Below are 26,263 nucleotides of genomic sequence, written 5' to 3' on the forward strand. Positions count from 1 at the left end.
CGGGATGTGCGCCCCACACCCGGCGTCCCAGCCCTCACTTCCAGGGCCGGCGCGTCTCTGTCCTTTGTGTTTCTAATGCCGCCAGCCGCCAGCCACCAGCCGCCCCGCGCGCGCTCCCGGATCTCCCGGTCTCAGTCTGGATCCAGTGAGCGCACCGGGATTCCGGTGTTCCGCGAGATGCCTGGTGGCGCGCGCACCCGGCTCACGGTCTCAGTCTGCTGTTTTGCGGGTGCCGTCCGCGAGCCCGCCCGCTCCCCCGTGCAAGTGGCTACCGCTTCCCGGCACCCGAACGCGGCGGCTCCCTCCCCCTTCCGTTTATCTTCCGATATCTGTGCACAGTTTCATGGCTCCCCGCTTCGTACCTCAATACTCTGCGCTGGAGATGTTCATTTGTAGAGATCCAGATGCGTCTTCCTGCGTCTCAGGCTGGTTCCGTGGTTGTTTAGGCTGGTCTGGTACCTATCCAGCTCGACTCGGAGGACCGGCTGAAAACGGTGTCTCCTACTCCTCCGCCATCTTCAAGTGATACTCCAGTTCAATGACTTTAAACCTAAATGTCTCATTTCCCCACCTGGGAGGGCAGCATGCTACCCATGACGACACGTGCCTTGCGGCCACCGTGCCCAAATTGCCAGGGTCCTGGCTCCCGTCTGATGCCCTCCTGTCCCCACGTACCCGATCAGCTCACCTGCAGCAGCTCCCCACTGCTGCATGGGCTCCCTCTTCCAAGCCGCAGGGAGGTTGGCCTTACAAGGAACGTTTTTCTAACACACCTGGGGACGGCAGCAGCTTACCTTGCCATACACGTTACAATGATGTTCTTGTGAAATAACGCAGAAGCAAGTTGCAAAGCTTGGGCCTCACTCCCTCGCTTCTGAACAGGGGGACCCCATGCCCCCGGTAGCTAGGCACGGTGTGTCATGCATGTCTTTCTTGCCCGTCTTTGGAACTGTTTCCTTTCAAACCTCTGTCCCTTTAATTCCTAAGTATGCCGTGGGATCCGAGGAGTTTACTTACTTGTTTAGATCCTCGCTTATTCACCGAGGATTTGGGATGATTTTATCTACATTGTGAGGAAAAGTGGTCTGCACCGTCTCATGCAGATTTATAATCCCACAGCTCAGTGTCTTTTAAATTAAAAGCTCTGACACGAGCCTTTAAATAAACACTGTTGAAAGCATTTTAAAGGCCATCGCTGTGTTTCTGTCTTTGGGATTAGTATTTCTTTCACATCCTTTTCTTCTCCTTCGTCCACTTGCGTTAGCAGGAGTCCCCGAATGCCACCTCCATCTTCCGCCAGGCCTCTCTCTGCTGCTTCTCCCTGCATGCTCGACTTTGCTTTTTAGACCCCACACTAGTTTCTCGCTCACTTGGTGCCTGGAGTTTCTTCGTTGCAGACTTGTCTCAAGTACTAGAGGAAAATGTGCACGTGAAGAAAGTAAACATGTACATCACTGCCTGTTTGTCCTCCTCCTTCCCATAGCGCCCTCCTCCGACCCCTCCCAGGGGTGCACCCAAAAGGAGCATTTGTTATCGGAGACCCTCGGCCACAGAAGGCTTGAGAAGGCCTTTCTGCTGTCGATGACGACGGGGAGGAGCCAGCCTTCCCTCCGTTGTCTGCCTTCTTCAGGAAGGGTACGTGCAGGTGCAGCGTGCGTTCTAGAAAACCCTGAGTCACTCGGGTGGCTGTCCCAACCGTGCTTGTTCTACAGATGACCCCGGAAGGGTTTCCTTAAAGCCTCACCATCTTTTGTGCCGGCAAAAGAAAACAAAACCACAAGAGGCATTTCCTAATGCAGAGGTGATGTGAAACAAGGGTGGGGGAGCTGAGATCTGTGTGTTCTGGGCGTTACCCAGTGCCACGGGAAAGTGCAGCCTGTGCTGGACAAGCAAGGGGCCCAGGTGGTTCAAGTGCTGACAATGAAATTCTACCTGACACTTGTCTCCGGGGAGTTTTGCCTCAGAAAGCAGAAGGAAGAGAAAAGCTCTTCCTGCCGCTGATTGCTGTCAAGACCAGGCATCCCACCCCGGTGCTGAGGGTTCCAGGCTGGTCCAGGGAAAGGAGGCCATACAGAGGTCCTAGCAGAATGCATTCAGAGGGGCGGTGGGAGGAGGAGCAGAGTTGGAAGCCAGGGGACGCAGGCATGGGGGCTGGGGGCAGCCCACCCTGAAAGCTGAAAGAAGAGCCGGGGTCCTACGGAGCAGCCGGTGCTGATCCTGAGAGCCCACAGGGGAGGCGGCCAGGGGACCTGCCCAGCCCCAGTCCAACCCAGAAGAACCAGAGATCCCCTAACAGGTGCACGCTGGGCCCACGGACAGGGCCCCCCGGTGGGCGTGCTGAGCCCACAAACAGAGGCATGTGAACGGTGACATCCACAAAGCCGGCAGCAAACAGGTGGTGGGGGCACTGTGTTGTGCAGGCATCTGTTGACCTCCTGTGGGAAAGATGCACACAGACCGCACCGGCAACACAGCCACGGCTCGCAGGAGACAGCACCATGCCTCCTGCCATCCGCTGGCTCGGGGAGGCTGCAGTGTGCGCCCGGCAGCCCTCAGACTGGGCATCGGGGAGGAGCAGAGATCTCCGGGTGAAACCAGCCATGCACGGGTGGCACCCTGACAACTTTCAGAACCGATTCAGGCAATCCCAGATAGGCACGCACGGCTGTGTGCACATCAGTGCACATGAACACGTAGGTGAGTGTGAACATCTGTACGTGTAGACAGACCCATGTGTGTGGATCCTCCCTTGCAGCACGCCCACACCCGGGCCTCTCCTCTCTCTGCCTGTGCCCAGTCTCTTGACATCACTGTGTGCTAGGATTCCATATACTGTCTCCCATGCAGAAGAAGAGGTGGTCTTGTTATTGGGTCAAACCATACAAGTTCAGTCTAGAATGTGCATCACTCATACTGCTTCACGCCCCGCATGTCAGCCTTCCTGCTGAAACGAGAGCAGGGTGGTCCATCTCCTAAACCAGTCGGAACCGGAAATCTGTGTGTCTTCCAAGTCCTGTGTGCCCCACCTCCCGTCCGTCATCTCCTGGCTTCACCGAGTGTCTCTGTTGATGCCACAGCCAAGAGCGAGGCCAGGGCCCGCGGCAGAGCCTCTCTGTGTTCCTTTGCACACCTGGGCTCAGGGTTACCAGCACACATTCAGCCCCCTGTGACTTGCCTGGTCTGGAAACACTTGCCTTTGGGAGACAGTCATCAGTTCTCAGGCACTTGCCCCACGTTTGGATTTTCAGTGAACTGATCTTTCTCTAGGGGCCCATGGTGGACACAGTGATGCCTGTCACGGTGACAGCTATCGTTAATGGGCCCGCCCCGAGACTCGGACACACACTCTGAGAATATTACCGAGTGTCCAGTCCTCACACTGGTATGATCGTACGTCTTGGGGGTAGTAGTGCGAGGATCCCTGCCATTAACCTTCTTTATGTACAAAGTAGATGAGGACATTACCGTGGCTCATGGCTTTGGTAGTGCTGGCATCGGTCAGTACTGTTAACGCTGCTGATGTATTAAATACATAGGGACGTAAACGTAAATAAATGTAAATATAGTGAGTACCACTTACCATGCTGTATTTAATTTACTATGCTATATAGTAATAGTAATACTACCAGTTATTACCAGTAGTACCCTTCGACGCTTGTTAACCTGGAAAGGGCCCAGGATGCTAACTACGTTGTCTGAGGCTTTACTGCTTAGAAAGTCTCCAGCTGGGATCCAATTCCCAGACTGACCTGAATTTCACCATGACACGCAGCCTTGTGAAATAATAGAAACCGTATGTATTGGTCTGTGCTCCCAGTTCCTAGCACAGAGCTGCCCAAAGCCTGGAAATGTCCTAAGTGATAATAAGATCAGTAGGAGCATCTTTGCTCTAACGTTTGCCGTCTGACCCTGCTTCCCGGTACCAATTCCTAAATCCCTTGTCCTTCGCTGAGGGACAGGAGCGTCTTCTGTTCTGTAGAGGCCATCCTTGGCGGGTTCCTCCGCTGGGGCTGGCCAGTACAAACACCAAGGCGTGCTGGGAAGCTTGGAACTCCGCGTTCCAGCCCCATCCTCCAGATGGGGGAGCAGGGCTGTAAGTGGGCTTGATGATACTTCTCGTCTCTGTGATGAAGCCTCCACGAAAACCCCAAAAGTACGGGGGTCCTGAGAGGTTCCCCGTTGGCGGACACGCGCAGGTGCTGGGAGAATGGCGAACTGGAGAGAACATGGGAGCTCCGTGCCCTTCCCTGCACACCTCGCCCTGTGCAACTCTACCCTGTGCGTGTTTCTCTGTATCCTTGGTCACATCCTTGTGTAATACACGGGGGAACGGTAAACTTTTCCTGGGCTCTGGGAACCACTCCAGCAAATCAGTGGAACCAAGAGCATGTTGTGAGATCCCCTTCCCACCTACAGCACAGGTGACAACTGGGACTTGGAATTGGCATAGCAGGGGGTATTGGGGGCAGACCTATGGGACTGAGTACCTTCTATTTTCAGTATGACCGATACACAGTATCTTATAGTTTCAGGCTTATATAGTAGTGATTCTGGTAATCATATATTTCCATGCATTACAAAATGATCGCTACAGTCAGTCCTGTTAGCATGTGTGTAGCATGCAGAGTTATTACAGAAGCATTGACTGTGTTCCCCGCGCCATGTTCCCCATCCCTGTGACTTATTTCATACGTGCAGTGTGTACCTCCGAGTCCCCTTCACCTGTTTCACTCATCCCCCCGACCCGCTCACCCCTCTGGCAACCACCGCTACGTTCTCTGTGTTTAAGACTCTTCACTTTCTTGGTTTTTATCTTTGAAGTTTCACTATGTGAGTGAAATCAAACAATCTCTGTCTTTGTCTGACTTTGCATAACACCGTGTAGGTCTCCCTATGTTCTTGCAAATGGCAAGGTTTCGTTTCTTTTAAGTAGTATTTTCTTCTGTATACCGTCCTTATCCATTCACTTATTGATGGATGGTTGGGTTCCTTCCATATCTTGGCTATTGTAAATAATGCTCAATGAATATGGGGTGCATTTGTCTTTTATTTTTAAGATATTATTTATGTATTTGTCAGAGAGAGCACAAGCAGGGGGAGCGGCAGGGAGAGGGAGAGGGAGAAGCAGACTCCCCACTGAGCAGAGAGTCCAATACAGGACTCGATCCAGGACCCTGAGATCATGACCTGAGCTGAAGGCAGATGCTTAACAGACTGAGCCACCCCGGCGCCCCATGCATATGTCTTTTTGAATTAGCATTTTTGTTTTCTCCAGGTAAGTACCCAGAAGTGTGATTGCTGGACTCTACAGTAGCTCTGTTCTGAACTTGTGGAGAAACCTCTGCAGTGTTTTCCAGAGTGTCTGCACCAGCTCGCATCCCCACGAACAGTGTGCGGGGTTCCTGTTTCTCCACATCCTGACCACTCTTGTTGTACTTGTGTTTCCGATAGCAGCCAGTCTGACTGGTGTGAGGTGATGTCGTGACGGTTTGGGACACGTTACCTGTAGGATCTGACACAGTGTCAGAAGCGAGTGGAACTGCCAGGTGTTTGGCGGGTGTCTCGGACTTGCTGGGTGTGGGAAGGCCCCCCTCCCACACACACAGCGGGCATGAGAAGGGCTCTCAGTGAGTTCAGTGAGAGAGCAGTGGAGCAACGCGAGCCCGTGCAGACGTGCTCCGTGCTCACACGGGAGCTTCACAGCAGCGGCCGTGGCCAGGTGCACCTGCTGTGTGCACGGCCACGGGGCAGTGGAAGTGTGCCCACACTGACCCTTGCATGATGCCCGCTGCAGGCAGCTTCAGCACCAGGTGATGCCGTCACGTGATGTTGGAGGACCTTCACCGCCCCAGGCGCACGTGTAGGCCCAAATGCATCCATCTTTATATCAAAGATTAACCATAAAATGTTCATTTGTTTCCCCATTTTTAACTTTGCAGATTGCAGCTGTGAGCACACTGCAGCAAACGGAGGGGCAGCGACCCAGGGCACTGTGGTCCGAGTGACCGGCAGCATTTCCAGCATTTCCGTAGATCTCCGTGCACATGCCCACGATACGTGCTGATCTAGCAGGGCCTCCACATGAACACGCACGCACCCCTAAACGTCGCCGTATCTCTCTTTCTGCAGACACCGAACGGCTCTATTCAGTGGTGTTCCAAGAAATCTGTGACCGCTATGGAAAGAAGTACAGCTGGGATGTCAAGTCCCTTGTTATGGGAAAAAAGGCACTGGAGGCGGCCCAGATCATAATAGACGTCCTGCAGCTCCCCATGTCCAAAGAGGAGCTGGTGGAGGAAAGCCAGGCGAAGTTGAAAGAAGTATTCCCCACGGCGGCTTTGATGCCAGGTACCGCCCCCTCCCGTTTGACGGGATTATACTCCTGCGCCTTCGCAGTGTTGCTGTAAATCATGGTCAGCGGCCGGTGGCGGGCTGGCTTTGCATCTTCTTTTGTCTTGGTACCTTCTCAGAAAAATCTCCTCTTGGGTGAGGCTCACAGCTCCTCCGGAGAGAGTTTGGTTAATCCTGTGCTGTGATTCCGTCTTGTCTTTTTTAAGGGCTTTTAAACATAATATGCATTCCTTTCACTGAGTTGCAAGGTCCAGAAGCGTTTGAACTGTGTTTGTTTCAATATTATATAAACATTATATTCATGACGGGATTGCTTCAAAGTCTGATAGGTGGCTTTGCCGTCTCCTGTTCAAAATCAGGTACAGAATTATCTTAGCGACTCTTTAAACGTTAACAAATGAAGGATGAGCAAGCCACTAAATCTCCCCCAAAGAACGTTAATTTTTTTTCTTTTTTTTTTTAAGTTAAGGGCATAATTCATCTTCAACATGTCTGTTGGTATGCCCTTCACCCTGTTCTTTACTTGTTTTCCTTTGAAAGCAAAGATGACTTTTCTCCCTGGGGGCTTGTTAACGGAAGATCGATCAGAACTGAATTGTCTGCTGTTTCTTACTAAAGGTGAGAAGATCAAGAATGTTCTAGATTGCAGGGCCGAAAAATGCTTAAAAATGGAGTGCAATTTTAAGAATCTTCCAGGGAGAAAGGTGACTACTCCATCTTTGGGATTCCTGGTGCTAGGGGAGAAAAAAAAAAATTCAGTTATAGCAGTAATTTTGGATGTACAGTTGTATTAATGTGAATCGTAGTCATTTTTGAAACATGGGTTTTTTGGAAATACTTATACATCCATCCAAAGGTGCAGATTGAATAACGCTGGAAGTAGAGAGTTTCCTGGAAAGGCCCAGCTAACGCCAGCGCCTGTGTGACCTAGAAACCATGTGGGCTGTGCTTAGATGACACGTATATGTGAATGTCAGGAGTGGGTACGTGTGATACACACTGTGTGCGTCTGCTCCCGTCCTGCGCCCTTTGCACATGGAGGTACCCTGACAACCCTTCATGCTGGAAACACATCCATACAGCTCATTTTTTAAAGTTTTTTTTTTGTTGTTTTTGTTTTTTTTTTAATCTGAGGGAGAGAGAGTGCACAAACTGGGGGGAGGGTCAGAGAAAGAGGGACAAGCAGGCTCCCCGCTGAGCAGGCAGTCCCACCCCACATGCGGCTCAATCCCAAGACCCTGGGACCATGACCCGTACGGCTCATTTTTAAAATCACAGTTAAAAACAGATGCAGTGAAACTTACCATCTCATCCATCTTCAGGTGTCCAGTTAGGTGGCATAGTGAGGGTTGCACGGTTGGGTCACGGTCCCCACCATCCGTCTCTAAAACTTCTTCACCTTGCAAAGCAGAACCTCTGTCCTCATTAACCACTAAGTCCTCTTTCGGCCTCCTTCCAGCCTCTGGCACCATCACTCCACATTCTGTCCCTATGAATTGGACTCTTCCAGGTACCTCGTATAGTGAATGGGCTCCTACAGGATTTGTCCTACAGGATTTGTCCTTTTTCTCCTGACTGGCTTTTTGAACTTTGCATGAGGTCCTCAAGGTTTTTTCACGCTGTAGCATGAGGCAGGATATTCTCCCTTTTTCCCACTGTGTCACTGGACCACACTGTGTCTGTCCATTCTTCTGTTGAATATCATTGGAGTCATCTCCTCTTCTTGGCTAACGTGAACGATGCTATGAACGTGGGAATACAGATACGTTTCTGAGGCCGTGCTTTCAATTTCTGTGGTTATATATCCAGAAGTGGGCTTCTTGGATTATATGGTAGTTCTGTTTTCAGTCTCTTGAGGAGCCAACATAATGTTTTCCAGAGTGGCTGCACCACATTACTTTTTCTCTAACTGTCCACAAGTGTTCCACTTTCTCCACATTTTCACCAACACGTAATTATCTTCTGGGGTTTTGGGTGGTTGTTGCGAGTAGCCATTCTAAGACGTGTGAAGCGGTAACTCATTGTAGTTTTGATTTGCCCTTCTCCAATGAGAAATGAATTGCAGCCTCAGCTCGTACGCTTTTGGCTATTTCTGTGTTTTCTTTGGAGAAATACCTTTTTAAGTCTTTTCCTATTTTTTAAAATAGGGTTGATTTTTGCTTGTTATATGTATTTTTTACATTTTCTGCATGAACCTCTTATCAGATACACGGTGTGCAAATTTTTTTCCCTATTTCATAGGTTGCCTTTTTACCCTCTTGATTGTGTCCTTTGATGTGCTGAATTTTTTAGGTTTGATGCAGTCCCATTGGGCTATGTTTGCTCTCATTCCTTGTGCTTTCGTGTCAAATGCAAGATATCATTATAAAATCCAGATTCATAAATATCTCCCCCTATGTTTTCTTTGAGGAATGTAATAGTTTCAGGTCTTTAAATAATTTCAAGTTAATCTCTGTATGTACTGTAAGGGCTGAACTTCATTCCTTTGCATGTGGATATCCAGTATTCCCAGTTTGATGGGAATTTGTTGAAGATGCTGTCCTTTCCCTCTCAAGAAGTCTTGCCATCTTGTTGAAGGTCACTCAGCCATATATGTGAGGGTTCATTTCTGTGCTTTCTGTTGTCTTCTGTTGGTCTTCATACCAGTCCCACATCACTTTGATTCCTATAGCTTTATAATATATTTTCAAGTCAAGAAGTTCAAGACCTCCAACTCTTATTACTCCTTTTCAGTATTTTTATGGCTGTTCAGAGTCCCTCGAGAGTCTGCATAAATCTTTGGATGGATTTCTGTATTTATGCAAAAAATGTCCTCAGCTTTTGGTAGGGATTGCTTTGAATCTGCACATAACTTCTGGTAGTGTGGACATTTTAACAATATCAGATTTTCCAGTTCATGAACATGGGATGTTTTCTATTTATTTGTATGTTTTTAAATTTTTTTCAGGAATGATTTGTAGCTTCAGTATACAAGTCTTTCACCGTCTTAGAAGTGTATTCCTTTTTGATGCATGATCAGTGGAATTGTATTAACTTTCTTTTCAGGTTGTACATTGTCACTGTTTAGAAATGCAGCTGATTTTTGCATGTTGATTTTTGTATCCTGAAATGTTGCTGAATTTATCAGTTCTAACAGTTTTTGTGTGTTTGAAACTAGGATTTTTTACGTATAAGATCATGTCATCTGCAAACAGAGATCACTTCTTCCTTTACAACTTGGATGCCTCTTATTTCTCTTTCTTGCCTCATTGCTGTGGCTTTGTCCTCTAGTACTATGCATAGAACTGTTACCTTGTTCCTGATCTCAGAGCAAGGGCTTTCAACTTTTTCTGTTAAGTGTGATGTTAGCTGTGGGCTTTTCATATCTGGCCTTTGTTATGTGGAGACACTTTTATTCTACGTACTTTTCTTTTTCCCAGTTTGAGTGTTGGTATCCTAAAAAGGTGTTGAGTCTTGTCAGGTGCTTTTTGCATGTCAGCTGATACAGTTTTGTCCTTCATTTTGTTAATGTGGTGTATCACATTGATTTCTGGGTGTTGTGAACCATCTCTGCCTTCCAGGAATAACTTCCCCATGGTCAAGCTGTTGAAATCAGCTACTGAAATGTGGTGTTGAAATCAGTTTCTAGTATTTTAGTATTTCTGCATCAATATTCCTTATAGATAGCAACTTTATTGTTTTTGTCTGGTTATCATATGAGGGTAATGTTGGTCTCATAGAATGAGCGTACGGACCCTCGTCGTCAAATTTTTGGAAGAGCTTGAGGAGTATTGGTGTTAATTGTTTGGTAGGCTTCATCAGTGATGGCTTTTTCTTGGTTAGGAGGTTTCTGATTCCTGAATAGATATCCTTAGTATTTTATATCTGATCAGGCTTTCTGTTTCATAATTTGACCTTGATACAAGAGTATATGTTTCTAGCAATTTATCCATTTTTTGCTTATCCAGTTTGTTGGCATACACTTTTTTAATATTTTCTCCTAAATCCTCTTTTTTAATTTTTGTGGCATTGGTTTTAATGTCCCCTGTTTTCATTTCTGGTTTTAGTTATTTGAGCCTTCTCTTGTTTTTTCTTAGTTAATCTAGGTTAGGATTTGTGCAGACAGTTCACATATGACCTGGATTATCTGTCATTGTTTAACACGTCAGGCACCTGTAATGTATTAGGCACGCAAATGCCTTTTTCCTTTCTTATCCACCCAAGCCTTTCAAGTACTTTTCCTTCTTGTATTTTGGTCCTGTTTTCCAAGAAATCCTTGAGATATGTTCTACTGCAGTACCCAGAAAATGTGACGTCCTCTTCAGCTAGTGTGGCAGCATGTCTAGAATGCTAAGATGTCTATGTCCTGAACTCTACTTGGTGAATCCAGTCGATGCAGTGTTCCCCGTGACCAAGTATCACTTAAGTAAGGTACCAGTCATAGATAATCACAGAAGATCATCGAATCCAGAAATGTCTACCTGAAAAGTGAGGCAGTTCTGCAAAGAAAGTTTAGTCCTATAGAGCTTAACCGGGATGACTTCTTTTTCTACTTACCTCCTGTCACTGGTGAAGCTGGTTACAGTTAAAATCAGTATACATTAGATATGTTATTTGGTTCTATGAGTCCTGCATAAAGTAGGGCAAATTTTCTACCCTAAAACACATGCTCACCCCATCACCTTTCCATTCTGCACCCCACCTGTCATCTCAGAACCTGAGCCGAACCTGAAATCCACTGCAAAGGTGACCTCCTAGAGCTCTGGGTGCAGGGACAATAGTCAGGAAAAGGTGGCCACCATCCTCTTTCTAGATCTGGGTGTTCCTTTTGTTCAGTCCCTGCTTTGTTCCCATTATTAAACAGTGGATGATCACATAACCCTTGACGACTTTCATCCCTTCTCTTTCTGAAGGTACTTTCTGGTTGGGTATTTTTGGTTGTGGAAGTCACCTTGAGCTTATTAGACAAGAAGGCTGCCTGTCGAGAGGCTGTATTATTAATTCACTGGCATTCATTTTTTTATGCTTTCAAGGTGAGAGCTGCAGCCCACGCAGGTATTTAGCAAGTTAAATTGGAGGAATGGATGGCAGAATGCCAGGGGAAGCAGCCCCTGATTGTGATGCAGGGGTGTGTCCTTGCCTGGGTCCATCACCAGAGGCAACAGCCCTCAGTTATGATGCAGGGGTATGTCCTTACCTGGGCCCATCACGAGGAGCAGCAGCCCCCAATTATGATACAGGGGTGTATCCTTACCTGGGCCCATCACGAGGAGCAGCAGCCCCCAATTATGATACAGGGGTGTATCCTTACCTGGGCCCATCACGAGGAGCAACAGCCCTCAGTTATGATGCAGGGGTGTGTCTTTACCTGGGCCCATCACCAGGGGCAGCAGCTCCCGATTATTATGTAGGGCCATGTCCTTACCTGGGCCCATCACCAGGGGCAGCAGCCCCCAGTTATGATGCAGGAGTGTGCCCTTACCTGGGCCCATCACCAGGGGCAGCAGCCCCCAATTATGATTCGGGGGTGTGTCCTTATCTGGGCCCATCACCAGGGCCCACACCCCCCAAATATGATGCAGGGGTGTGTCCTTACCTGGGTCCATCACCAGAGGCAGCAGCCCCCAGTTATGATGCAGGGGTGTACCCTTACCTGGGCCCATCACCAGGGGCAGCAGCCCCCAATTATGATTCGGGGGTGTGTCCTTACCTGGGCCCATCACCAGGGCCCACACCCCCCAAATATGATGCATGGAGTGTGTCCTTACCTGGGTCCATCACCAGGGGCAGCAGCCCCCAGTTAAGATGCAGGGGTGTGTCCTTACCTGGGCCCGTCAGCAGGGGCAGCAGCCCCCAGTTATGATGCAGGGGTGTGTCCTTACCTGGGCCCGTCAGCAGGGGCAGCAGCCCCCAGTTATGATGCAGGGGTGTGTCCTTACCTGGGCCCGTCACCAGGGCCTGCAGCCCCCAGTTATGTTGCAGGGGTGTGCCCTTACCTGGGTCCATCACCAGGGGCAGCAACCCTCAGTTATGATGCAGGGGTGTGTCCTTACCTGGGTCCATCACCAGGGGCAGCAGCCCTCAGTTATGATGCAGGGGTGTGTCCTTACCTGGGTCCATCACCAGGGGCAACAGCCCCCAATTATGATACAGGGGTGTGTCCTTACCTGGGTCCATCACCAGGGGCAGCAGGTCCTGGGTATGATGAAGGGGTGTGTCCTTACCTGGGACCATCACCAGGGGCAGCAGCCCTCAATTATGATGCAGGGGTGTGTCCTTACCTGGGTCCATCACCAGGGGCAACAGCCCTCAGTTATGATGCAGGGGTGTGTCCTTACTTGGGCCCATCACCAGGGGCAGCAGCCCCCAATTATGATGCAGGGGTGTGTCCTTACCTGGGCCCATCACCAGGGGCAGCAGCCCCCAATTATGATGCAGGGGTGTGTCCTTACCTGGGCCCATCACCAGGGGCAGCAGCCCCCAATTATGATGCAGGGGTGTGTCTTTACCTGGGCCCATCACCAGGGGCAGCAGGTCCTGGGTATGATGCAGGGCTGTGTCCTTGCCTGCCGGGAGGATAGGGCTGACCCATGGGGCTTGAACACACAGGCAGAACTGATGTGGATCCTTCTCACATCAGTAGGGCCGCATCGTTAAATTGTAACGAAAGTGTCTCTTCTTGAAGCACTGGCCATGAATGTCCCCGGCAGGACGGTATGCTCAGTAGGGATTTGGTACATGACTTCATAGGCAAATGGAAACCGTCGGTTAGTGCTGGGTTTATTTTGTGAAAACAGAGCTCTTTAAAATTGTGGCAAAAATGGAGAAAACCGTACAAATGTGTTTCATCTATTGTAAGTTTTCTGGAGCTTTAATAGGTATGGTTTTACACGTTGAAATGTGTACTGCGTAACAGAAGGAAAGTCCTTGATTTGGCATGTAGGAAAACCTTTTTAAGAATAATCTCCATGGAAGGTGTTGGTTACCTACATTCTGTTTTGGACCCGTTCCTTCATCAACGGATTCTTTGGGATGGGGGCAATAATATATTTTGTCATAATTTAGTCAGTGTAATTTGGCTCAGAAGGCCAGTAACAAGAAAGAGGTACCTTTCGTGGTATGGAATCCTCCAGAAGGCTTCCCTGTTGCGTTCTTTCACTGACTGTGGGATTTCCCAAGGGAAAGCCTGAGGCGTTGGCTCCGGGCCAGTTCAGAGGAGTGTGACAAGGCCAGGTGGGTGTGTGGCGGTCAGCCCTGCACTGCTCCGTCATGCTTGGGCACCTCTGGGCCTCCTGCCTCCTCACTCCTTAGGAGAGCCCCCAGAGGGACAGAGCAGAGATGACGAGCTAGAACCCTGGTGACCCGGACAGCCAATGGTGTGGTGTCCAGGCCTTGTCCGCAGGGAGGGGCGGCTGACGGAGGGGAGCTAGCAGGTGTCCTGGCCTCTGAGGTTGGGGTGTGTGTGCGGGATCAGTCCCCCCTCTCCCACCGAGCTGTCCGAGCACTCCTGGGGCTCAGGTTCACCCAGGACAGTGAAGGTACATGTCCACAGTGGAGGATTGCTTGCATAACTGCGAGTATTGCTGCGGCCTATACACTGGGAGAGTATGTTGGGCCTTCCCCCAGGCCGCTTCCGGTCCTCACCGGGGCTGAGAAGTGTGTCGTGCCCTTCTCCGTCTCTGCTCAACTTCATGGACAAACACCGCCCATCCATGTAGTGGGCATGACGCAGCACTGTAGGGGCCCTCGTCCATGGCTCCCTGCGTCCATTCCATCTCATGTGCCAGCCTGTATCATCCTCTGGTCTTCCGTCTGGTGTAAGTGTGCACCTTTTCTTTTCCTCCTGTCTTCCTCGTTTGTGTTTCTTTCTTTTTTTTTTTTTTTAAAGATTTTATTTATTTATTCGACAGAGATAGAGACAGCCAGCGAGAGAGGGAACACAAGCAGGGGGAGTGGGAGAGGAAGAAGCAGGCTCATAGCAGAGGAAGGAGCCTGATGTGGGGCTCGATCCCGTAACGCCGGGATCACGCCCTGAGCCGAAGGCAGATGCTTAACCGCTGTGCCACCCAGGCGCCCCCCTCGTTTGTGTTTCTTACAGCCTTTGCCCCTGCAGGCCATTAGCATCCTCCTTCCTCTTCTGCACGTGCTCCCCACCACGCAGCTGGGCAAGAAGGCTTTCAGTCCCTTGGCGCCGTCCTATAACTTTTGTCTTTCCTCCTTGAGCCCTTCAGTGCGTCTAGTGCTGAGCGGGTGCTCGGGGGACCCTTCCGTGTGGGGTGTGCCGTCAGTTCAGGGCACGTGCATAGTTATGTGAAAGCCCACATAGCATAGCTCACGCCAGAAATACATTCAAAACGGGATGTGGACGAAAATAAGGCACCTTATTCCTGGAGCCGTGGCAGCTTTTTGGCAGTTGCTGGAACTTGGGATAAACTGAGGAGCATGTATAAGGTATGGGCAGGTGAGCGGGGAGGGCACCACCATTCCAGATGGAAAGGAATTGACGTGGAGGTTGTTAGGCAGCAAAGGAACTTGCTTCTGTGACGGCTGGAAGCCGGGCTCTCATCGTTGATGTGCTTGAGGCGTAAATAGTCAGGGCTGTCAGCTCGGTTAGGGAGAGTCCTTGGTCCCAAGCTCCTCTGTTTGCTGCTTCCCAGAGTGGGAAACCATTGGGGTATTTGAAGATGAGTTGTGCCAGACTGAAACCAGGCTGGGAGGGAGTGTCCCTGTGGGTTTAGGGCACATGATGATGAGGGCAGGGGCAGGTGGGCTAGAGGGGACCCGGGATGCAAGGACTTCACCTGAGGTGGAGTCACACGGTCTCAGTGGACCACCGGCTCAGTGTCCTGTGATGCTGGCACAAATTAATACTCACCTGAAAAAGGAGGGCTGGAACTCAGTGAGGCGTGGGTACTTGAACGTTTGAGGCTATAGGAGTGCACAGGTGAAAAGAGTATTAAATCACTCCACGATGGCAAGTCTCATGGAAGGTGAGTCTCAACATGGTTTTTCACATGTGAAATTTATCACCGCAGGAATAAAAGGACAGTCGTACGTCTGGAAACCTACCTTCATGGTAACAGGCCACAGTCACAGTGTCACTGCTTTTCATGTTTCTGTGATTACCAGAAATTACACGTGCTTCATATAATACGAAAGGGGAGACATTGGGAGCCCTCTAACTCCTACTCTGTGCATGGAACCATTCCTTATGGAAAGGGGGTATCCTTCCAGACCCCTGCGATGCCTCACATGCAGACACACGCACGCACACACACACGCACACATTCACACGTACCGTAAAGGGACAAAATCATTCACGAACTTCTATAGAAACTCCGTACAGGATTCATAGCATGACAACTTTGAATCATTTACATTGAATCGTCAGGCTGTGTTTTTAGAACGAGTCCCACTCCGGTCACGCGTCACACCTGCCCGTCGCACAGGGAGGCCTCAGGGCCTCACAGGTGTGAGTGCGAGTCCCCTCTGGTCACGCGTTGTACCTGCCCGTCTCACAGGGTGGCCTCGGGGCATCACAGGTGTGAGTGCGAGTCCTCTCTGGTCACGCGTTGCACCTGCCCGTCGCACAGGGTGGCCTCGGGCCTCACAGGTGTGAGTGCGAGTCCCCTCTGGTCATGCGTCGTACCTGCCCGTCGCACAGGGAGGCCTCAGGGCCTCACAGGTGTGAGTGCGAGTCCCCCTCAAGTCAGGTGTCACACCTGCCCGTCAGTCGCACAGGGTGGCCTCGGGGCCTCACAGGTGTGAGTGCGAGACCCCCTGTGGTCACGCATCGCACCTGCCTGTTGCACAGGGTGGGATCAGGGCCTGCAGGATTTCAGCTACTTGCCCCAAGACCGTGGAGAGTGGCATCACAGCCTGGCATGGGGTCCAGAATGCGGATATCTGACTGTGGCACGATGTTGCCCCGACGATGTGGCAGCGGCCTTACATCAAGGAGGTTGGCATCCCAAAATAACGTAAAAACCTCCTAGCCTGTTGTGGGATGCCATCCTCACGGCTGGGCCCTTCTCTGAATCCATGCAGAATCCACGCAGAGAAGTCCTGCCTGCTCAAGGCCTTGGCCTTTCCAGTTGACGTTTCCGGCGGCAGCTCTCATGTGGGGCCCTTAGCTGATTGTTCAGCACTCGAGCAGCCTTCCAGGCTAAGCTGGGAGTCCGCATGTTTTAACTATGCTTCCCACGTTCATTGAGCATTGCACAATTAAAGGACACACGTGACAAGTGACAAGGAAAATCATAAGCTAACAACCATGATAATCCATTCAGCTTATCCCGTGCTTCTTTTCTCTTTAAGAGATAAACTCACGCACATCTCCAGGAAAATTCAGGATTGCAGGGCCTGGGAAGAAGCCGTAGAAACAGACTGCTGTTCAGATATAAGTGGCAAACCTTCAAAGTTGTTCTCCCCCTTTCCTTAAAAATGCCAGCTTGTTTGATGTTGTATATGGATGTAATTTCTTTCTAGGTGTAAAATTTCCATGTTCAAAGACTGCTCATTGCTTTCATTGTTATTTACTAAATTATGATGGAGACATTCTAGACTAAGCAAAATGAGATATGTGTCTTTTCTCTCTAGAGTCCTAGATATTACCTGCCTGTGGATGGAAATATTTTTCTCAAATTAAAGAATTATAATTTCTGGGATACCTGGGTGGGTCAGTCAGGGAAGTGTCTGCCTTTGGCTCTGGTCATGATCCCAGGCATGGGATGAAGTCCCACATCCAGCTTCCTGCTCAGTGGGGACCCTGCTTCTCCCTCTGTTTGCTGTTCCCTGCTTGTGCACTCCCTCTTGCTCTTTCTGTCTCTCTGACAAATAAATAAATAAAATCTTTTAAAATAAAAGAATGACAATTTCTGTTTTTAAATGTGTGGTGGTTTCCCCAGATTTTTAAGTGCTTGAAAGGATAAGATAGTGGATAAAAGAAATCCTTGCCTCAAAGACTTGTCAACTCAAGAGGAGAGAAAATGAGTAGATAAACAGTTCTCATGGATGGAGCCAAGAGACTTGGGCGGGACAGGCTGCCTACAGCATGGGAGAAGAGCTTTGAGGCCCCCGGAGAGGCTCTGAGTATGTTCCAAGCGAGTGCTTTCTGCAGAGGTGCAAAATTGGGACATGGGTGGTATGTGCTGGGCACGCGGAGTGATGTGTTCTACCGACGAGTGGCCAGGTTCTAGAAGGCTGCCCGGTCTGCCCCCACCTGCACAGCTCCCTTCTAGCAGACTGACCACAGTGACGGGGATGCCGTCTATATGCAGACAGTATGGGGGCATAGTTTATTAGTTTTCCATCTGAGGTAGTCACAGCCTTGTTTCAGAGATACAGTGCACAACAGGCAAGGTATTGCACTGGGGCTTGATGATTGTTTCTTAGGAAATAAAGAATTACATGTCTTGTTTAAAGAATTGAAGGCAACTGTCCGTAACGCCAAAAGTGTGCCCTGTTGGGTGAATGGATAAGCAGTAGTTGCGTGTAACGGGATGCTCTTCAGCCTTAAAAAGGAAGGACGTGCTGACACCTGCTGTAACACAGATGGGCCTTGAGGGCACGATGCCGAGTGCACTGAGCCAGTCGCGAAAGGACGAACACGGAATTCCCACCCCCGGAGGCACTGAGAGTCATCCCATTCATGGAGACAGAAAGTAGGAGCGTGGGCGCCAAGGCCTCGGGCAGGAGGAACGGGGCGTTAGCGTTTCACAGGGACAGCATTTCAGTTTGGGAACGTGAGCTTTCTGGAACCAGCTGATGGTGTCCGTTACACAGAAATGAGAATGTACTTACTGCCACTGCACCGCCCAATTAGATACAGTTAATTTTATGTCCGTGTATTTTGACACAATAAAGAAAAATTACATTACTTTTCTAAAATGCCAGAAGCCTTCTGAGGATGACGTAGTTGGAGTTTGGTAAAATTCCTGGACAGGCGAGGTAGAAAGACATGGTAACAGTCAACTACAGAGGATGTTCACGTGAATGTGGCAGCTGTGCGTGTGTCCTCAGCCCCAGGCGGGATGACACGCTGCATTAGGGCAGAAACCCTTCCTTCCTGTGCACCTGAGCGCCTACCGGTGCTAAGTGGGCCCCAGCGTCAGGGACACGGTCAGATGAACTCTCAGGCACGGCACCGGGCACTTCTTTGCTGGCTCACCAGTTGAAAGTGGGCACCCCTCGGCAAGTGGTTCCTGCACCACCTTCCAGACCTGGGGCCTTTCTCTGCGACTCTCCAGCCGACCAGACACAGGAACACAGGGAGGCACTCTTCTCCTTCTCTCAGCGGTTCCTCGGAGCACACACTCAAATGGCAAGAATTCTGTATTTGAAATGATTCCCAGAAATGGGCATCAACAGAAACTTCACAATACAAACTCTGGGCCCACAGTGGAAACTCGTGCAAAATGCCAGCAAGAAAAAATAGTCGGTGATGGAAACGATCGTATTTTAATATCGTGCTCCCTGCAAATCGGGCGAATCACTTTCAGATTATTCGGGGATCACCAGGGTAGGGTCTGCTGTTATTTTGGTCGTGTTTTTGGATGCACGAGTCAGGCAAAAGGAATGCCCCGCTGATGGGAGCGATTTGGAAGGTGCTCACGTTTCTTTTCGATTGCCACAGACGTGTGCAGACACTGGAAACCCAAGTCTGTCCTGTCCATTCATAGCATCTGCAGCTTTATGTGTCTTCCATGACGTCGGCAGCACTGGGCTTGTGCAGGGTGAACAGTGAGCTCTTGGCCTGGGCACTTGCGGGGCCGTTAGCCCAGGACCGTGATGGTAAACATGGAGTTCGGCAGCTCTGTCTGCGCCGAACTAGACGCGTTATTTTAGGCTTGGTTTTGAAATGTTCCTAGCACTTCCTTGCGTAAGTGAACTTAGAGTTTTAGCTGATTATTCAGAGCTCTAAGAGAGACGCACAAAGATTCAATGAGCTATCAGCATTTCCTGTGATATTTTTCTCTTGGGCTATAAATAAAAGACTATTTAAACAGTGGTTTTGTACGTTGATTTTTGTGGCGACAAATCCTTAGAAGCAGCAACCCTAAAAGTGACTCATAGTAAATAAAATTAACACTTTAAGCAACTTTTAATCAAATAAACAAAGGCACAGAATGAAAATTTTCCCTGCAATTATCAGTGTTTTGAAATACATTTGACCCTTGACCTGTACGGGTCCACTTAGATGCGGATTTTTTTTCTATAAATGCAGCACAGTACTATAAATGTGGGTTGTTTTTTTAATGATTTTCCTAGTCACAGTTTCTTTTCTCCGGCTTACTTTATTGTAAGAACAGTGTATGTAATATATACCACATACAAACTATGTATTGATTGGCTGTTTGTTATCGGTAGGCTCTACGTAGTTAATTTTGGGGTGAATCAGAGTTACATGTGCATTTTTTTCCTAAAGGTTTTATTTGTTTGGGAGAGAGAATGAGTTGGAGGGGGGAGAGAGGGATAGAGGAAGAGGGAGAAGCAGGCTCCCCGAGGAGCAGAGAGCCCGATGTGGGACTCCATCCCAGGACCCTGGGAACATGACCTGAGCTGAAGGCAAATGCTTAACTGATCAAGCCACCCAGGTGCCCCTGTGCATGTGCTTTTAACTCTGTGAGGCTCAGCCCCCTCCACATTGTTGAAGGATCAATGGTCGTGGGCCACTCTCTTCCAATATTAGCAAAACAGATGGAAGAAAACATCGAAATACAATATGGTTTTTAAAAACAGTGTCCCAGTCTTTCTGGAATCTGTGAGAATTCCGCAGTGCTCCAGTCAGCTGGCGAGATATACAAGGAGAAAAGACTGCCCCATGTTCCCTGCGTCCTCGGTTCACCACCAACAGCCGACCACAGCTGTCGAAGAGTCTCCGTGACAATCCCTGTCGTCGTTTGTGTAAGGACGGGACTCCCGATCGTCAGATCTGTTCAGTGGAGTCTCCTAATACACTTGACAACCACTCAGGGCCATCCCTTTCGGACTTGCTCTCCTGTTGTCTCGTCCTTTACGTGACACAGAACCGTGGTCTTTCCTTGGTTTGGGAAGCGGGGATAGCGGATTCTGAGTTTTCCAGGCGACGTCACAAGTTATGAAGGGCAACATTTTGTCGCTTGCACGGACAAGGTGACCATGGGATGAGGTGGGCGGGGCCTGGGCTGATGCTGAGGGCAGAGGGCAGAGGGCAGGACCTCCAGGATGTCTCCAGACCCTCGTGGAACAAGGGATCTTCTCGGGGGGAAACCAGCAGCCTTGTGAGTTGACGGTCTAGATGCAGAACAGTGCATGTGATCAAAAGGTCACTAATTTGCCGGAAATGGTCATTTTCTGAATGTCCCACATTTCAGAAAATAATGTGCAACTTCCAACTCAGATACTCTCTGGGTCATATGAATCTTATTTCACTGATTTTCTCTGTCTACGCACAGTCTGTTGAAACAGCAATTTAATAAGGAGATTTCAAGCGTGTTGGTATATCAAAGTGATTTGATTTTTATATACACAGTTTTTGCCCATTAGGGATTTCTACAGACTAAATCTCAAAAGGTGAAGAAAATATTTTACAGATTTAAAAAGGCTGCCCCTTTCCAATTGCATTGTTATGATGGACTTCTGATGAATAAAATATTCTGTATGTGGTAAATTATCCAATATCCAAAGCGAGATTTAGCTGCATACTACAGGAGTTGAACCTTAGACATTGGTAAACCTTAATATACCTGTGTGCTGTGTATATCCCCATTAGATACCACATTTTATTATACACTGTATACAATCTGTGCATATTGTATTTATATTGTCAACATTATTTTGACCGTTTGATGATGCTCCAGTAATTTGAGCATAATTAGCAAATAGTTAAAGGTATGACGGAAGAAGGCACTGGGGTTGTGGATTCATTTTCGACAATGGTCATTCCCTGGTAAGGCCTCTGGAAGAATCCCTGTTAGCTCTGATACTTCTCACTGGCATCCCTGGCTGAGAGGCCAAGGACATAGATCCTAATGCTTGGCGGCTTCCTTCACAATGCAATTTACCTCTTCCTTGTCCATCGCTTCGACGTTTTTTCTGCGGTACATGCACAAGGTCTGTTTGCTGTGTAGCAGAGGTCGGCAGACTTTTTCTGCTTTTTTGGCTTTGTAGACCGTGCACGGCATTTGTCTCACCTCCTTACCTCTCTACCTTTTGAGCTCAACGCAGCCACAGTCCACACAGATAGGAAAGGATGTGGCCATGGTCCCAGAAAGCTTTCTGTGTGGACACTGAAATTTGAATCTCAAATCATTTTCATGTGTCACAAAATAGTCTTCTTTTGACTCTTAAATACAGGTGACAGGCTGGGTGCGTGTTTCACAGAAGGCAGGATGAAACAGGGCAGACAGCACTGCAGGGCGGGTAGAAATCCTGGATGCGAGGCAGCTGGACCCCTGGGTCCTCGGCCCCATTTTACACATCCAGGATGCCATCCTCCCCACCCCAGCAGAACACAGGATTCTGTTCATGCACTGAACCAGAGAGGCTTCACATGGCAAACACGAAGGCTCCTGGAGGATGCAGAGAGCACTGGGGATGAAGGGAACATCTGCCCGTGATGCCCCTTCACCTCAACAACCAGCAAGATCCTGGAACCTTCTTCTCCGGACACATGAGGCCCCTCATGACAAAGATGCAAACAGAAACACTGGGAGGCCCACCAAGAAAAAGACCTGTTCCAGACGATAGCTTTCACTTGTGCAAGGCTCCCACCTGTGCCCCAAGCCAGCACTAGAGGAGGGTCCTTCCTGCCTCTTCTTCCAACTTCTGGGCGCTCCAGGCATCCCTTGGCTTGTGGCCGCATCTCTCCCATCTCTACCTCTCTCTTCACATGGCTTTCTTCCCCACATTTCTGTGTCCTCTCTTTGTAAGAACACCAGTTGTTGGACTTTGGACTTAGGGCTCACCCTATAAATCCAAGATGACTTCATCTCTGGATTCTTAACCAGTTACACCTGCAAAGACCCTGTTTCCAAATAGGGTGACAGTCTGAGGTTCCAGGTAGACATAAATTTTGGGGAAGACACTCTTCAACTCTGTACACCCCAGAAATCTGATTGGGAGTCCTGAGTATAGGCCTAGTTGCCTAGTGGGCTTCATTGTGGGGTGACAGGGTTGTAAGCATGATGTGTGAGGGGCCTGTAGCTTTGGGTCATCTGGGCATGTCAATCTGAGCCATAGAACTGGTGGGAACTCTCCTCCTTTGACCGGTTTAATGAAGGAAGGACATTAACTTTGTAGCCACCATCTGCCAAGACTTAAGGGTATAGCCCGAGCATAATGCTTTCACCTTTGTGTCTTAGCTCGGGCTGCCATGCCAAAATACCATAGACTGTGCGGCGTAAATCACAGACATGTGTTTCCCACAGTGCTGGAGGCTGAAAGTACAAGCTCTGGGGGCCAGCATGGTGAGGTTCTGGCGAGGTGGGTCTTCCTCTTCTTTTTTTTTTTTTTAAGATTTTATTTATTTATGTGACAGAGACAGCCAGCGAGAGAGGGAACACAGCAGGGGGAGTGGGAGAGGAAGAAGCAGGCTCATAGCGGAGGAGCCCGATGTGGGACTCGATCCCGGTACGCCGGGATCACGCCCTGAGCCGAAGGCAGACGCTTTTTTAACGACTGCGCTACCCAGGCACCCCATGGGTCTTCCTCTTCTTATAAGGGCTCCGCTCTCGTGAGGGGGCTCCACCTCATGGCCTCACATAACCCCCATGACCTCCCAAAGTCTCCACATCCAGCACCACCCCCTTGGGGCTTAGGGCTATAACATGGGAATTTCAGGGGGTTCAGTCCATACCAGTGACTTTCTCTTGCCTGGAACCATGTGATGAGGACGTCCAACCCCATCCCATTTTATAAATGATCCAGCTTTCAGACAGGGTGTCCTGTCTGCCGTGGAAAGAAGTGAAAGCAGCACAAGGACTGGGAAACTGGGACTCATACCAGGTCAGTGTGACCTCAGACAGCGGTTGAGTTACAGAGAAGTGGAGGAGGCAGACGTGAAACATTGTCATTATCACACTGTGATTTGCTGGCCTGCGGACCTCTCTCCAGGCTGGGAACTCTGGATGAGAGGAACATGGCACTGTTCTTTCTCATTCCTTATCAACCCCTCAGGTGTGCTCTGATGCTGGACACAGGGGAAGAGCCCAGGTTCGTCTTAGAAGCCAGGGTTTCCAAGACAGAGTCTGTCATGCGAAGGCAGGGCCACTCAGCCTCAGCAGTGGTAACATCTGGGTCTGGATGCGTCCTTCTGCAGTGGGGAGTCCTGTGCACTGTAGGATGGAAAATATTGACCAACATCCCTGCTCTCCACCCACCAGATGCCAGGAGCATTCCCTTCCCCGGTTGTGACAACCACCAGACATTGCCAAATGTCCCCCAGCAGGGATGGGAGCAAAACTGCCCCCCTCCTGCTTGAGAACCAGTGCCTTAAATAAAATGGTAGACCAGGAGATCATTGTCGTGTCCACCTGAATATGGTATGAGGCTGATGGAAACTTCAGAGCTCCTCAGCTGTGTTCACAGTGAAGCATCGCTTCCTGGAAGGGGAACCCTTCCCCCAAATCGTCATCACTTAAGAAGGGCCTGTCCTTCAAATCCAGAATCCTGGCACGAGGGTAGAAGGTGCGGTCATCTCCGTCACCGTCCCCCTACTTAGGGCAGAAGGACTTAGAATCCACCCGTGAAAGGGCCAGGCCCTCAGTGTGAGTCAGTACTCGTTGATCTTCGTGGGACTATGAACACATGACCCATGGGCCTTCCATCTCCAGGCCCTGACTAGAAATCAGTCTAGTTGAAGTCCAGGCACGGCCGAATATCTCCTCTGAGTGAGGAGAGGTTTCAAAATACCCCTGTGGAGAACCACTGCTCCACCATCTCCCAGGATCCTCCACGCCTTCCTGCTGTTGACCCCAGCGCAGTGACTGCCCCTTGCCAGCTCTTTGGGTCTTGGGAATGTCGGTGGCTAGAGATTCCCGGGGCCTCTTCCTACTGAAATGCAGAGCATCTGCAAAAATCTTTGTGCCTTTGTGTGTTTCTTTACCTTTCCCCTTCCCGAGCTCTGCCCTTCCTTGACTGCTAACAATTTCTGCAATGTCACCAGTGCATTTTCACCCTTGCTGTCAAGCATTTCGCTCTTTTCTCAGAGGCAAGGCCCCAGTTTCTGGTCTCCTGCAGGACTTCTGCCACCCGGGGTCCCTGTATTAGCTTCTTGCAGCTGGTGTAATGAATGACCACAAACGTGGTGGCTTCTGACAACAGGGATGTATGTTCTTACAGTTCTGGAGTCCAGAAATCCAAAATCGGCCCTCAGCAGGGCCATACGCCCTCCTAAAGCTTAGGGGAGCATCCTTCCCTGTGTCTCCCAGCTTCTGAGGGCTCCAGGCATCCATTGACTTGGGCTGCATCCCTCCACGTTCTGCGTCTGTCTACACAGGGCCATATCTCTGTCTCTCCTCTTCTCTTACAGGGACACAGTTGCTATGGTCTGAACGTTTGTGCCCCCCACAACATTCATAGCTGGAATCCCTAATCCCCCAGTGTGAAGGAGGAGAGCTGTCAGGAGGTGATCAGGTTATAGGGGTGGAGCCCTCACCAATGGGATTAGTGCCCTTATAAAAGGCTAGCTCACCCCTTCCACCATGTGAGGATACAGTGACAGGTTGACCATGCTCCAAGAGGGCCTCGCCAGTGTCGGAATCTGTGGTGCCTTTATCCACTTCCAGACTCCAACTTCCAGAACTCTGAGAAATAAATATGTTCATAAGCCACCCAGTCTTAGGGGTTGGGTTCTAACAGGCCAAGCTGACTAAAAGACTAGCCATTGCATTTAAGGCCCACCCTAAATCCAGGGTGATCTTTTTTTCTCAAGGCCCTTAATCATAGCTACAAAGACCCTCTTTTCAAATAAGATCATCAGACTAAGAGTTAGAACTTGGACATATCTTTTTGGGGTCCACCAGTCAACCCACTACACTCAATCCCAGGCCTTTGATCTGTAACACCAAGGTGTTAGCCTACCTGCGTTCCTGGCGATTGTGAAAGCCACCTTCCAAGAGCGGCAGTATACCCAAGCCCCTTGCACGTGGGTGGGTCGGGGTGAAGAGGGGCCCTACGCTGTCACCAGAATGCATGTGTAAAAGCTAGGCTGGCAGAGCCGTACACAGTGTATGTGGTCCCAGGACAGCATCGGTGTCTGTTTGGTTATGGGTCGATGGTGGCATTCATCAGCTGGCAGCACCGTCTTCCTAGGTCTGAGTCCAGAGATTTCTACACTCAGCAACACTCCACAGTTCCTAATGGCAGGCACATTTCTGTACGAGTTTCATCTCCCCCGTATTGTTAACTCCTCACTGTAGGTCTTTGTGTTTCGGGGCAAGTACTAAACACAAGGCCAGAGCTGGTGGCATGTCCACGGATATATCCACTCAGTGCATGAATTCCAAAGAAACACCTTCACTCGTGTCAGCTCTCCATCTTTCCTACATCTTTCCTCTTCCAAATCCATTTTGATGGCAGCATCCGTGTTCTCTGTCATCAATCTTAGGTCTTTAGGATGAAGTAAGAGGAAAAGCGTTCTTCCTATCCAGACTGCTGATTCTTCACATTCGTATTTCTTCCCCTATAGATTAATCCTCCAAGAGCTGATTCTTTGTAGCAATGGAGATCTGTCTTTCTGCCCGTCCCTTAAACCGACGTCAGCACACCAAGGGCCAGAAGCTGTTAGCTGGATTTCATTTATATACTTAATTAACCGGCTTCTCTGCAGGGCAGAACTCCACTTACGTCTTTAGTCTTTTCCTTCTAAGGGGCAGTGACTGCAGAAGAGAAAGCTGGTGTACAATAGTTAAAAGATACAAACATTTTTTTACGGAGGCAGCCAATTATATAT

At 49.4% G+C, this 26,263-nt stretch overlaps 1 protein-coding gene across 7 annotated transcripts in view; it reads left to right on the forward strand.

Annotated features, from left to right (window-relative positions):
• Positions 1–26,263, forward strand: part of LOC103666313 (pseudouridine 5'-phosphatase) — a 420,096-nt gene that overhangs the window by 38,611 nt on the left and 355,222 nt on the right. For all 7 annotated transcript variants that reach the window (XR_005835935.1, XR_005835940.1, XR_005835936.1 and 4 more), the window contains exon 2: positions 6,130–6,348. Coding sequence is in view for 2 of the 7 variants with exons in the window: in XM_040634717.1 (XP_040490651.1) it covers positions 6,130–6,348 (219 nt within the window). In the remaining 5 variants the exon portion in view is untranslated. The remainder of the gene's footprint in view (positions 1–6,129; positions 6,349–26,263) is intronic.

This window comes from Ursus maritimus (assembly GCF_017311325.1).
Source record: "Ursus maritimus isolate PB19 chromosome X unlocalized genomic scaffold, ASM1731132v1 scaffold_X1, whole genome shotgun sequence".
In the NCBI taxonomy this organism is placed as follows: Eukaryota; Metazoa; Chordata; class Mammalia; order Carnivora; family Ursidae; genus Ursus; species Ursus maritimus.